The sequence below is a fragment of the Callospermophilus lateralis genome, chromosome 4, assembly GCF_048772815.1.
Source record: "Callospermophilus lateralis isolate mCalLat2 chromosome 4, mCalLat2.hap1, whole genome shotgun sequence".
Taxonomy (NCBI): Eukaryota; Metazoa; Chordata; class Mammalia; order Rodentia; family Sciuridae; genus Callospermophilus; species Callospermophilus lateralis.
Window position 1 is genome coordinate 160,786,558 of NC_135308.1, and position 13,582 is coordinate 160,800,139.

Below are 13,582 nucleotides of genomic sequence, written 5' to 3' on the forward strand. Positions count from 1 at the left end.
CAATATCCATACTGATTTCCCTAATAGCTGTGCTAATTTATATTCTCACCAACAGTGTATAAGTTTCCCTTTTCTCCACATTTCTTCCAACACTTTTTCTTTTTGAAAAGCTGTCATTCTTACTGGAGTGAGATGATATGTCATTGTGATTTCAATTTGCAATTTTCGGATTAGGGATGTTGATTATATCTTCTTTTGAGAAATGTCTATTGCCCACTTTTTAATTGGGTTATTTGGTTCTTTACTATTAAGTTTTTTGAGTTTCTTATATATTCTGGACATTAACCCCTTGTCAGATGTACAGTTTGGAAATATTTTCTACCATCCTATAGATCGTCTCTTCACTTTGCTGTGCAGAAGATTTTAGTTTGATGTAATCCCATTTATCTACATAAATATGCCATGTATATTTGTATATATATGTGTATGTGTGTATATATATTTATTATTATTTTTTTTTGCTTTCATGTCTCTGCTTTTTGGGGTCTTCTCAAAAAAATCCTTGCCCATTCCAATGTCCCAAAGCATGTGCCCTGTTTTCTTCTTGTAGTTTCACAGTTTTTTTTTTTTTTTTTTTTTTGTTTTGTTTTTTGTTCGGGGAATTGAAGCCAGGGGCACTTTACCATTGAGCTGCATCCCAGTCCTTTTTATTTTTTTGAGACAGGGGCTCACTAAGTTGCATTGGGTTTTGATAAATTGCTGATGCTAGACTGGAACTTATGATCCTCCTGTCTCAGCCTCCTGAACTGCTGGGATTAGTATGGCACCATACCCAGTTTACATATAAATTTTTAATCCATTTTGAGTTTTGTAACTGGTTAGGGGTCTTTTCATTTTTCTGCATGTGGATATCCAGTTTCCCCAGTATCATTGGTTGAAGTTTGTGTTCTTAGCACACTTATCAGAAATCAGTTCATTGCAGGTATGTGGGTTTACTTCTTGGCTCTCTGTTCTCTTCTACAATTATTATTGTTGAATTATCCATTTCTCTCTTCAATTCTCTCAGGTTTTGTTTACATATCTTTGGGTTATTTTGTTAGGTACATCCACATTTATAATCATTCTGTATTTTTGATGGATTTACCTTTTTAACTTTACAGATTTTTTTTTTTTTTTGTACTAGGGATTGAACTTAGGGGCATTCAACTACTGAGCCACATTCCCAGCCCTTTTTGGATTTTATGTAGAGGCAGGGTCTCACTAAGTTGCTTAGTGCCTCGCTTTTGCTAAGGCTGGCTTTGAACTTGCAATATATACATATATACACATACATATGTATATATTTAGTTGTTGATGGACCTTTATTTTATTTAATATGTGGTGCTAAGAATCAAACCCAATGCCTCTACACCTGAGCCACAACCCCAGCCCCTGGCACTTTTTGTTTCTAACAACTTTTGTCTTACCGTCCTTTTCTGACATTAATGTAGTCCTTTCTAGTTTCTTTTGGTTATTATATTTATTATAATTTTCCCATTCTTTTAAGTTTCAATCTCTTTCATGTGACTCGAAAGCACGTCTCTTTAGAAGACTGTATATTTGTTTTTTTAATGATTTTTTAATTTGTTCTTTTTAGTTGTACATGACAAAAAAAGTATACATACATGGAGTACAACTTCCTGTTTTTCTGTTATACATGATGTGGAATTACATTGCTGTGTACTCATACCCAAACATAAGAAAGTAATATCTGATTCATTCTGCTATCTTTCCTATTCCCATTCCCCCTTCCTTCTCTTCATTCTCCTTTGTCTGATCCAAAGTACTTCTAGGCTTCCCTACCCTTCACCTTTTAGCATCCACATATCAGAGAGATTTTCTGGCCTTTGGTTTTTTGGGACTGGCTTATTTCAATTAGCCTGGTAGTCTCCAGTTCCATCTGTTTATTGGCAAATGCCATAATTTCATTTCTTTTTATGGCTAAGTAATATTCCATTGTATATTATTATACCATGTTTCCTTTATCCATTCATCTGTTGAAGGGCACCTAGGCTTGTTTCATAGTTTAGCTGTTATAATAGAGCTACTATAAACATGGATGTGACAGCATCACTATAGTATGCTGATTTTTAAGTCCTTTGGATATATACCAAGGAGTGGGATAAATTCCCGCCAGCAATGTATGAGTGAACCTTTCCCCCACATCCTTGCCAACATTTATTGTTACTTATATGTTTGATAATTGCCATTCTGACTGAAGTGAGATGAAATCTCAATGTAGTTTTAATTTACATTCCTCTAATTGCTAGAGATGTTGAACGTTTTTGACTGATCATATTTAGAAGACTATTTTTGGATTGTGTATGTGTGAGAAAATGCTTTAAATACATTCTTTTAATCTGTTTAATCTATTTACATGTAATTATAGATAAAGCAGGATTTACCTCTGCCATTTGGTTATCTTATTTCCTGTATTACTGCCTTTTTTATTATTTATTATAACATCTTATTTTGTACCATTTTAATCTATCAGTTTTTCTTTTCAGTACTGGGAAGTGGTAGAGTACCAGGGGCACTCTACCACTGAGCTGTATCCCCAGCCTTTTTTATTTTCTGAGACAGGGGCTTGCTAAGTTGCCCAGGCTGGTCTTGAATCTAATCCTCCTGCTTCAGCCTCCAGTCAGTTGGGCTATAGGACCTCCTCATCCAGCTGTCATTTTTACTATGCTTTTCAGGGAATTACCACTGATGGCTAGTTTATAACAGTCTAGTTCATATTAATAACAATTTATGTCAATTGAACACAAAAATTTTGCTTCTAGATAGCTCTGTTCTCCATTTTGCTGATATTGTTACAAATTACATCTGTATACATTGTCCATTTTAGATTTATAATTATTGCATTGTAAAGTTGTCTTTTAAATCAGGGACCAAAAGGGAGTTACAAACAAAAAATACATTTATGTTGTTTTTTAATGTTTGTTTTTACTGGTGCTCTTTATTTCTTCATATGGATTACTATCCAGGGTTGTTTTATTTCAGCCTGAAGAACTCTATTCAGTGCTTCATGCAAGACAGGTCAGTTATAGATGAACTTTCTTCATTTTTTTTACCTGGGAACATCTTCATATTTCCTTCATTTTTGGAAGTTTGGACAAATATGGAATTTCTCATTTACAGTCATTTTCTATTAAACATATCAACCTTCCAGCTTCTGTAGTTTCTGGTAGCTTGCTGAGCCTCCCTTGTCATTTTTGCCTTGCTTTCAGAATTCTTTCTCTTTTTATGATGTGTCTAGGTATGGACCTTTTTTGTTCTTTCCTTTTTTTTTTTTTTTTTAGTTGTAGATGGACGCAATATCTGTATTTATTTATGTGGTGCTGAAGATTGAACCCAGTGCCTCACGCACACGAGGCAAGCGCTCAACCACTGAGGTACAACCCCAGCCCCTAGGTATGGAACTTTTTAAGTTTATCCTATTTTGAGTTTGTTAAACTTCTTGGAAATACAGATTAATATTTTCATCAAATATAGGAACTCTTAACTCCTACATTTCTTCAAATATTCTGCCCTTTCCTCTTATTTTTTAAAAATTTTGTAGTTGTAGATGAACAGCATGTCTTTATTTTTTGTTGTGGTGCTAAGGATGGAATCCAGTGCCTCACACGTCACAGGCAAGTGCTCTGCCACTCAGCTATAGCCCCAGCCCCTCCCTCTTTTTTATATGTATGTTAGTACACTTGATGGTATCCCAAAGGACACTGAGGCTTTGTTCATTGATCATTAGTATTTCTGTTCCTTGTATTAATTTCAACATACTATTTTCAAACTTGCTGAGTCTTTTACTGTGTACTCAAATCTGTTATTGAATCTATGTAGTGAAATTTTCATCTCAGATATTATATTTTCCAGCTTGAGAATTCATACTTGGTTCTTTTTTATAATTTCTATATCTTCCTTCTATTTTTTGAAATGTTTTATTCTTTGCTTTAATTCATCAGACATAATTTCCCTTGGCTCTTGGAACATATTTAAAATAATTGTTAAAATCTAGTACTAAAGAAAGTTAAAATGCCATGAAGCTTTCTGTTATTACTGAAACTCAACGGGGCTGTTAGAAGTATTTGAATAATTTCCAGAATTAAGATGATTCTGACCTGTGTGGCAGGTTTTTCAATGATTTTATGGAGCATGCAAACTTTCAGTGGTTCTGACTGGGCCATTTTTGCTGACCCCTTTTTTGGATTTTAATTCAAACAAACTAAAGAAAGATATTTTGATACCAATGGCAAAAACTGGACATATATTATTATAGAATTCTGCTTCCTTACATAGGGAGATTGTATTAAAGTCAGACTTATATTTCAAAGACCCTGATAGAGATTATATAGTGGTACCTAGGGTTTCTGAGATTGGCTTTCAGTATTCTACTTCACACCTCAGAAAAGTGTATGTGGGGAGAAATGAAATATTGGCACAAGCTCTTGGAGCTGTGTGATGGGTCCATGGAGATTTATTGTACTACTTTTTGTGTTTGAAAATTTCTATAATACAGTTTTCCAAAGAGAAGGGCTACCCTTGGAGTCCAAGTAAGGCTACCTTGAATTGGAAAAAAGTAATTGAGTTCCTCACTGACCTTGGGCAGAATAGAGTAGAACAGTGTCCTGGAAGACAGGCAGCATGTATGGAAATAGGAGAACTACTCAGGCAACCCCAGGATGAAAGGATATGTTTTAAAGCAAGCACAGATGTATGACCACTTCTGAGTCTGAAAGTCAAGGGTGCTGATTCGTCAAATTCAGCTGAACCCTGGCTCCAGTCCCTGTCTGTGGTCTCAATCCCTATATTCTATATTCACATCCCATCTCTAGCTTCTTTCCCATAGCTGGCAAGAGAAGAGGTGTTTCCACCAACACGTTTCCATTTGTCTTGAACAGCACTTTGGCCAAGACCCAAGGATGGAACTATGTACAGAGCAATGGGCCTTCAAGGACAGAGGCCGGGACAGGGTAGACACTGTCTTCCTGAGTGACTCCATAGCCTCAAGACATCAGCTGGGGACAGGGAACCTTCCCTGGGGACTCAAATATCAGATCTAGAGACTTAATCGTAAAAATCCAGTAATATTAAACCATATAAAATGTGCACTTGTAAATTCTTTATACCTTACTCTAGATGCAAGGACTTCAAGATCGCGAGGCAGGGAGTAGGGGAGGTCTGCCCAGCAGAGGACCCATAAGGCAGGGCAGTGCAGGGTTGCAGCTCCCAATTTAAGGCCCAAAGAAGACCTGGCCAACCTGCTATGCCATCAGCTTTCCAAATGGGAGAGAGGCACCCTGTGGTCTGAGATGAAGGAGGTAGGTTTGGGGAGGGAAGCTAGAACCTGCCATTCTTTTGATCAGACAATAGAAAATGGTTTTTGTTTCTGTTTTTTTTTAAATGGAAATAGCTAAGAAATTTGAACTTTCTTTGTAGCCAGGTTGGGAGAGAAATAATGAAGAGAGAGAATTTGGGGTGAGGTGGGGTCACCAAAAGAAAGCAGGTTGAGGTGTGGAGGCAGGAGACACTGCTGTGCCAAGCATAACCAATAGGCCCTGGGAACAACACTACTCTGCCTCATTTTGTTGCCACCATGGCCACCAGAGTGTCATGCAGAGCAGAGAAGGGTCCCTGCGGTGAGGCAAGTCTGGCATTTCTAAGGAGTATAATCTGTAGGTTACTCTGGAAAATGAGGGGCCATAAGATGCCACACATCAGACACATGAGATGAGATTTGAAACCTTCATCCTGTGCATTGCCACCCACAGTCCCCAACTGAAGGTGTCCATGCCCTATCCCAAGTCCACGTAACAACTACTTGACTAAAGAAAAGCTTTATTGGTGACCTCAGGGAGCCAAGGTCCCCTTTCTGGCCCCACTTCCAGGTAGTTTTAGTCTGCAAGGCCTTCTCAGGCTAGGAAAGCCAGTCACACAATTCATGAGAGTTCTAGCAAGAGGTCAGATCTCTATTCCCAGTTAGAAAAATTCCAAATCCTGATTTCACAGTCAACAACAAGGCTGGAGGCTAGAGTCCTGATGGGCATCGGTGCCCCTGCCTGTGGCTCAGGAGGTTGGCAAATTGTTCAGCAATATCTGTGGGGCTGTAGAGATGAGATAGAGGCCAGGAAGGCCAAAGAAATTGCCCCAAGAGAAGTTTCCAATAGGATCCACACTTGGGTACGACATGGAACCTGACCCTGCAATTGCACTTTGGGTAAGATGAGGTCAGGTTGCTGAGTGGGCCTGGAGAGGAGAGAGCCCCACCTGCTTGCACTTGGCATACCAAGGCTCCATGGTCAAGGCTCAGTGGGGCCACCACAGCCTGTCAGACATCCCAGATCCTCATTAGTGGGACCTGGGACTTCTGCACAGTTTTCTGCATCTTCTGGATGGGATACAGGTACCACATCACTACCCCTGAAGGGTTGATGACCACTGTGAAGCTGGTATCATCCCGGAGGCCACTGATGATTTCACCCGAGAAGACGTCCTGGGCCTGCAGTGGGGAGGGACATCACCAATGGCAGCAATTAGAACTGCACAGAAAGCCCCTCAGAGTGTGGAGAAGTGCCAGGACCTTGGCTTGTCTGTGCAGGCCTCCTGTATGCCCTATGGAAGTGGGAGCCCTGAACCTCCCTTCACTTTTCCACCAGCAAAGCTTACAGATGTCCAAACAAGGGTAGCAGAGAAAGCCCCAGCCTGGGAAACGCCACAAGGGCTGTAGCATCCAGGGCTACCCAGTGAACAGCAGCAACCTGAGAGGTTAAGGGGACTCTTGGTTCTGTCTGCTTTGCTTGAAAACCAGTGCAGAGAACAGCCCCAGCCCTCAGTGCCTACAGTAGCGGCACAAGCACCTGCCAGAGGCCCTGAAGCCCATGGCACAGGGAGGCCATGTGTGAGTGAGGGTCAGCCCAGTAGACACCCCCCCAGGAAACTGGAATCCAGACTCCAGGAGGCAAGGCCTGGGGTTGCAGGGGCAGGGGACTCACCTCATAGATTCTGGAGCTGGAGAAGTTAAGCTTTGCCAGGGAGGAGTGGTAGCGGAAAGGCATGTCTGTCCTACGGCTGAAGAAGACCACGACATTGGTGTCCCCAGACAGGGGCCGCTTGAACACTTGAATTAAGGATTTTTCCTGGGCATAAAAGTTAGTTATGACTGAAGTCTCTGCTCAGAGAGGTTTTGAAATTCCCTCCTGGCCCTCCCTTGAGCTCTGAGCCCCTCAGGCTATGGTCAAGGCTCAGTGGGACCACCATAGCCTGTCAGATGTCCCAGATGTCCCTCTGTGTCATACAGAGGCTTGGGGATGATGTCACAGCCTCCCTAACTTATCTAGCCCTATCTTCCTTCTCTGACTTAGCAGATGCACACCAGTGTCTACTTTGTGCCAGCCCTCATGCTAGGACACAATAATGCATGAGGCCCTACCTCACAAGCTCACAAGATTGCTCAAGTCTTATTTGTACCAATTATGAAACCTTAAGATAAAAAGTTACTTAGATTTTGGAAGCTTCAGTTTTCTCATTTGTAAAACAGGGAAGAGTATCCACCTTGCTAAGAAAATATCTAAAATGTATTGAGCCACAGTAGGTGCTCAATAAATAGTAGAAACTAATGTTAGGTCTTGGCTAAAACAATTTCTTAAACTCTAGAAGAAAGCCCTAGCTCTCTGGAGAACATTACCTGTGTGTAGTGGCCCTATGCCTCACTGTTCCCCTGAGGAATTGTGTAGTGATGTGCCCCTACCTCATGCCCATGAGCTGTCCTGCTCTGCCCTGCTCTTACCCAGGCAAGAGGGCAGTTGGAGCAGTTCCCAGCAGTTCTCTATTGCATGCAACCAGGAAGGGATTTCAGAGACCCAGCCCCATTCCTGTTCCCACCCCCAGTTGTCCTCCAGGTTGACAGCCTTGCTTTCAGGACAGCCCAGTTCTCAGCCCTCCCCACACACCCTAGTACCTTGAGAATCATGCGTCCCTGGATGCCTAAGGGATCCTGGTTGATTTTGATCATGAGTGGATTCTGCAGAATGTTCACGTTCTGAGGGGAAATGGTACGCAGGTCTGTGGACATGAAGAGGGGGGCTGCCAGCACAGTCCACAGGGCCATCTGTGCCCGGGCTTGCTCATAGCTGAGGCCAAAGTTCCCAATGAGCAGCTGGTAACAGAAGAAAGGAACAATCAGCTTGTGCTCCTCAGGGAGACAGGCATGGGCTAGACTGGGGAATGAGAGTCATGGACCTGGCTTAGTGCAGCTATGTGGCCATGGGGCAAATAAATCCCCTTCCATCTGCCCATCAGTTTTGGTTTTTTTTTTCCCTCATCAGGAACATGGGAGGATGATATTCTCTGCTGGTACATGCTGGGTAAATGCTCCACCATTGAGCTCTCCCCAGCCCTTTTTATTTATTTTGAGACAGTGTCTAGTGGTTTATAAATGGGAGGGCTGGGGCTGGGGCTCAGTGGTAGAGCGCTTGCCTCGAACATGTGAGGCACTGGGTTCGATCCTCAACATCACCTAAAAGTAAATAAGTAAAATAAAGGTATTGTGTCCATCTACAACTAAAAATATTTTTTAAAAAAAGTTTGTAAATGAGGATAGTGAGTCAAGAAATATACTGCAGGCAGCAGTGGTAGGAAACCAGACTTGGATAGAGTCCCTCTGCACCTACCACTTGCCATCCACCTGCCCTAGCCAGAGCTGAATGAACCCACCGGAACTCCTGACCCCAGAGCAAACAACCAATCTACAGGACATAAACCATTATTGCTAATTCAACATGGTACTTGGTGATCGCAATTTAAACAGTGTCTGGCATATGCATTTTAGAGTTAAAAATTTGACTCTCAAAAGCACAGAAAAAAATGGGTTACTTGCTGGAGGTAAGTGGTAGAGCTGGAGCTACAACTCCAAAGCAGGTAAGCTTTACTCCAAAGCAGGCCGGCCCCTCCATCTGGCTTAGTAGTCACAATTATAACTGTCATTGGTAGTAAATACTTGTCGGCTAAATGAACAGATAACCATAAAACTATTTTAAAAAGTCAGCAGGGCTATGATGGAGATAGGACCAAAGTGCCAGAAGCTGTGGCCTGGAGGGTGGGACAGGGCAGGGCAGGGTTTGTAGGACAGCAGGGTAGAGGGTGTTGAAGAGCTTCCAGAGGCTCAGGAGGACAGTCTAGGTGCTAGGCCCGGCAACACAGCAAGGAACAGGCATCATCTTTACTGGAGAGTTGGTTGCTACAGAGTGGAGTTCTAGAAACAATGGGCATTCCTGCAACCTTTCCCTGAACATTCTGATGCAAAAGGTGGGGGAGGGACCATGGTCAGGCACTGTAAACAAGCTTTGAAGGTGAGTCTGACACAACACAGTTCAGGGGCACATTTCAGAAAAGCTGACCTAGAACCTGGGAGTGAGCCTCAGGGAAGGAAGAGAGCACGGGCAGAGGGGCTTTCATGTACTGCGGGTCTAGGGACATTCCCTTCCATGCTGGTACCATGTCCGGGTCATTCCAGTGCCCAGGGCCGGCCACTGGCTGTAGAATGTCCTGGTGTTTCACGAACCAGTCCAGGATGAAGAGCACACTCCTCCAGGAGTCCTGGATATCATCATAGTTGCGCCAGAGGTTGCAGATGTTAGCCAGCAGAGTGTAGTTTACCTGGATGCCAGGGAAGGTAGAGTCTAGCATGGTCATGCCCTGCTGCCTGGAGCCATCCAGGGACTGGGGAGGCTCAGCAGGCAACAGTGGGAAGGGATAAAAGGACAGGTCCACAAGCTTATTCAGGACCAGGAAGCCCTCTGAGAGGGTGGGCCTGCTATGGGCCTACCTAGGCTTCCCTTCCAAATAGGCTGGCACCAGTATGGAGCTTACCCTATCTTCTCATGTTTGCTAGAGCTGAGCCCAGGGTGGGCTTAGGCTGGTGAACCCACAACCCTCCCCACTGTACATTCCCCATACTTCACACATACACTTCTGCCGGCCATCTCCTTCAGATCTGGAGGTCTGAGCCCATCCTTCCTAGGGTCAGATGTGCTGGGGGTGGGGGCTATCAAGGTGCCCATGGGCCCTTCTGAGTCTTGGCTCACCAGCTTTCTGGACCTCCTAGCCCACTCAGTACCTACCACCCAGCATACTGACCCCACTTGCTGGGTGGTCAGTGTTGGCACGAGCCTTGGATACCAACCCATCAGCTCAGTTGATGAGGGCTCCATTTCTCTTAACACCCTGGGCTGGCTGTGGCCCCCTCTTTAAGACTCTATAGCCCTCTCTCTACACACCTACAAATAAGCACATGGGCAACTGTGCTGAGAGCAGCCCTGGCTCTGGTAGCTACCTCCCTGTGGCCTGGCACACAGAGGACAAGGGAGACCCTAGGGTATGGGAGCCTTAGCAGGTGGGTACGCAGAATGGCTTACCTCAGGGGGTAGGCCCCCTTCGTAGGCTGGCCAGCTGCAGGAGAAGGCGATGGAACGGCCTGTGGCATTCAGGGCAGCAGACATCTTGGGATATCCTAAAGAAAAGCCCAACCCCCACTAGAGGATTGAGCAGGCGCAGAGGCAGCCTGGGGCCTCCACTCAAATGTTTTCCAAACAAACAGGAGGTAACAAACAGGCTCCAAACAGGAAGTACCTCTCATACAACAAGAACGAGGTGGCTATGGTCTACCCCATCTTTAGGGAACCTGAACATCCCTTCAGCCCCTGGGTAAGGGGAACTGGCAAAACCCCTGCTAGGGGCTACGCACAGACCAAGCTCCTGTGGCCATCTCTTCCTCTTTACTTGATGGCCCCTGGCAGCTGTGGAACTCACCCTCAACCCGTTCCTCGCGAGTGGAGAAGCAGCCATCCAGCTTCAGCATGTCCACCTTCCACTCAGCAAATGTTTGCGCATCCAGCTCCACCTTGTCTAGTGTGGTGCCAGGGAAGCCCATGCACGTTAAGTTGCCCATGTCCGCATAGATGCCCAGCTTCAGGCCCAGGGAATGAGCCTGTAGGGGGTTGAGAACACAGAGGGCTCAGGTGGGACCCTCAGGAAGCCTCCTCATCAGCACATCTGACTAGGGCCCATTCAAACCTTCACTGGCTCCCATTGACCAGAGGAGAGGTCCCAGCTTGCTGGCTGGCCTCTGCCAGCTCCAGCCTCTCCTCCCTCCATCACACTGCTTCTGGCTATTTCTTGCCTCAAGGCCTTCATGTCTGCCTCAAAGGCCACCCCTCTGGGGTTGCTCAAGAACTAACTTGTCTCCTCCAAGGGTCTTCCTAGAATCCCAGGCTGAGTAGGATGCCCTTTTTGCCTCTCACCATAGTGGTGATCATTCATCAGTTTCCCCATGAGCCTCAAGCAGGTGGGGTGATAGGGGAGGAAGAGCCCCCAGAGTCTGGGGAGGGCTGGGGTGGAACTCACATAGTCAGCCAAGAAAGTGATGCCATGGGGGAAGCGCTTTGAATCAGGCACCAGGCGGCCTCTGTCATCTCGCTCACCAATCCAGCAGTCATCGATGTTGAGGTAGACGTAGCCCAGGTCCCGCCACCCATCCTGTGCCATCAGGTCAGCCATCTCCATGAAGAGCCGCTCACTAGCAAGGGGCATGGGGCTGCTCGATCACCCAGCCTGACCCTCATCCTATCCCTTCCCTTCCTCAGCTCTGAATCTGGGCTGTAAAAATCATGACTCTACTTTCAGCTGCGGACTAAGCCACTATGTCGGGAACAACAAACTAGGTGGGGTGAAATGAGGGGTCTGGCTTCCAGGCTGAGGGGCAGGTCTGCTTGGCCTTCTACATTATGTCTTTTGAATTACCTCAGGGGCCAAGTCCAGTGCAATGTCCCTGCCGCACAGAGGCCCCAAGCAGGTCATGAGACTAAATATCAGATATCCTCTAAGCCACTTCTGCCTGTACTTGTTCTGGGATCAGGGGTTCTGACTGTGCCCTTTTTGTTAGCTGGTCCTTCTCTCCCTGCTTGCACTCTGCAGGCCTTGGGCAAGGCTTGTCTGGTGGCTGTGGACCTCACTGACCTGATGCAGTTCTTTGGGTCCTCATCACAGTCAATGTTGCAGCGGAAGCGTTCCCAGGCCAGCCAGCCCATAGGTGGTGTCCGAAGGAGCCCATTCTCTAACACCAGCACCTGGGCCACCAGGGTCAGCAGGAACACTGGGAATGCGGGTGAGAATAGCGACTGTGAATGGCTCTCACAGTCCAGACCCTCCTCCCACCCCATCCACATGCTGCTCACACTGCTTGCACATTAGAGGAACCAAACTCCTGGGTTTAGGGTAGAATTGGCTCTTCCTGCAGAGGTTGGCAGGGGAGGTCCTTTGGGCAAGATAATGGGTTTGAAGTCTGGCTCCCCATTTGCTGTTCCACAGTAGGACTGGACTTAGCAAAACTGACACTTTTAAATCATGTCCTTCCTGTATCCCTTGACCAGCCCTCTCAACCTTATACATAGAACTTGACAGTACAATGTGGCCAGAGGCCAGGTCTGTTAAGTCCCAATCCAGAACTCTGCTCTCAACCACAGACACTCAAAATGTTTCCGAAAGGTTTCCAGCTTGCCAAGGAAGGACCTGGCCCAGCCTGCCCACAAGGTGAGCCCTTTCCCTCTCAGACTTGTTTCTTTAGGTGTCAGAGGGAGTTACTGTTCCCACTTCATAGGACTGCTCTCAGCAATGGCACATCGCATAAGATGGGACTTCTGCACTTGGGAGAAAGGGGGTGAGAAAGGAAAGGATTTCTTTGGAGGGGGCATCAATTCTTGGGTGGGGAGCATCCTCTTCACCTTTCCTAGCCCAGCTCCATGAGTGGGAGGAACACGTCTCCCCACACACCCGTCAAGGAAGAAGGGCCGAAACCCGAGGGCTGGAACTTTCTCCACGCAGTCCTCCCCCACCCGTGCTGTCGCTCCCGGGGTCGGTGTAGGTACCTGTCTTCAGTAACATGGCTTTGGACTCGGCGTCTCAGAACCAGGCCAAATCTCTGCTCTTTTCAGCTTTATAGTTTGGGCTCTGAAAGACACGAGACGGTAGAGAAGCTCTGGGTTCACGACCACTTCCCCATGCCACCCATTCCCAGCCTTTACTTCCCCGAGCCTAAGCTCTTTCGTAAGAAATATCAGGCTGCCCCAGACCTGAGACCTCACCCGCCCGCGGTGCTGGGAAGCAGGGCGCCTACGGGCAGCCGTAGGCCAGGCTGGGGCCATACAACGGCAGCAACGGGCTCAGGACGCCCAGAAAGAACGGTGGCGCTGAGCCCAGTCCGGGCTCCCGACTTCCATCCTCGGCTTCCTGCCTTCGGTTCCCAACGTCCCGGTGGCCTCACTCACCCCTCCGGGGCGCTCAGACCCACTGCCGGCCTCGGCCTCGGCCTCCCGAGCCTCTGGCAGATCCACTCGCCTGATTCGCTCCCAGCGTTCCAGTGGGCGGGCCCCTGCTCGGCTACCCTTCTGGCACAACCTATCAGAACCCCGCTAGCAACGTACCCCGCCCTCTGTGGGCCCCACCCACCCGACGCCCCGCCCCCACGCGCTCCCTATGCCCCGCCCCGTTGAGTTCCAGCCCTGCGCGCTCCCGACATCGGCTTAAGGTCCGGGCGCCTGGGTGACCAGGTTTG

General features: G+C 46.6%; 1 protein-coding gene across 2 annotated transcripts; it reads right to left on the bottom strand.

Annotated features, from left to right (window-relative positions):
* Nucleotides 1–5,797: 5,797 nt before the first annotated feature.
* On the bottom strand, nt 5,798–13,379 carry Naga (alpha-N-acetylgalactosaminidase). Of its 2 annotated transcripts, none has more exons than XM_076855245.1 (10): nt 13,296–13,379; nt 12,897–12,978; nt 11,989–12,124; nt 11,377–11,548; nt 10,783–10,960; nt 10,389–10,483; nt 9,469–9,630; nt 7,934–8,131; nt 6,969–7,112; nt 5,798–6,475 (listed from the first exon to the last, which is right to left on the bottom strand). In XM_076855245.1, the coding sequence occupies exons 2-10, from the start codon at nt 12,910–12,912 to the stop codon at nt 6,305–6,307; spliced, it is 1,272 nt and encodes a 423-aa protein (XP_076711360.1). In that variant the 5' UTR covers nt 12,913–12,978; nt 13,296–13,379; the 3' UTR covers nt 5,798–6,304. The 2 variants fall into 2 exon arrangements, with proteins under 2 accessions (XP_076711360.1, XP_076711361.1); XM_076855246.1 differs by lacking the exon at nt 13,296–13,379 and adding an exon at nt 13,113–13,288.
* Nucleotides 13,380–13,582: the final 203 nt, after the last annotated feature.

What these genes read in the sequence shown, in the direction of transcription:
- Naga (XM_076855245.1), bottom strand. An exon ending in TCACTTTCTTGGCTGACTAT is followed by an intron (nt 10,961 to 11,376) that starts GTGAGTTCCACC and finishes AACCCCCTACAG; the next exon opens with GCTCATTCCCTGGGCCTGAA. An exon ending in AGGGACGCATGATTCTCAAG is followed by an intron (nt 7,113 to 7,933) that starts GTACTAGGGTGT and finishes TTTTATGCCCAG; the next exon opens with GAAAAATCCTTAATTCAAGT.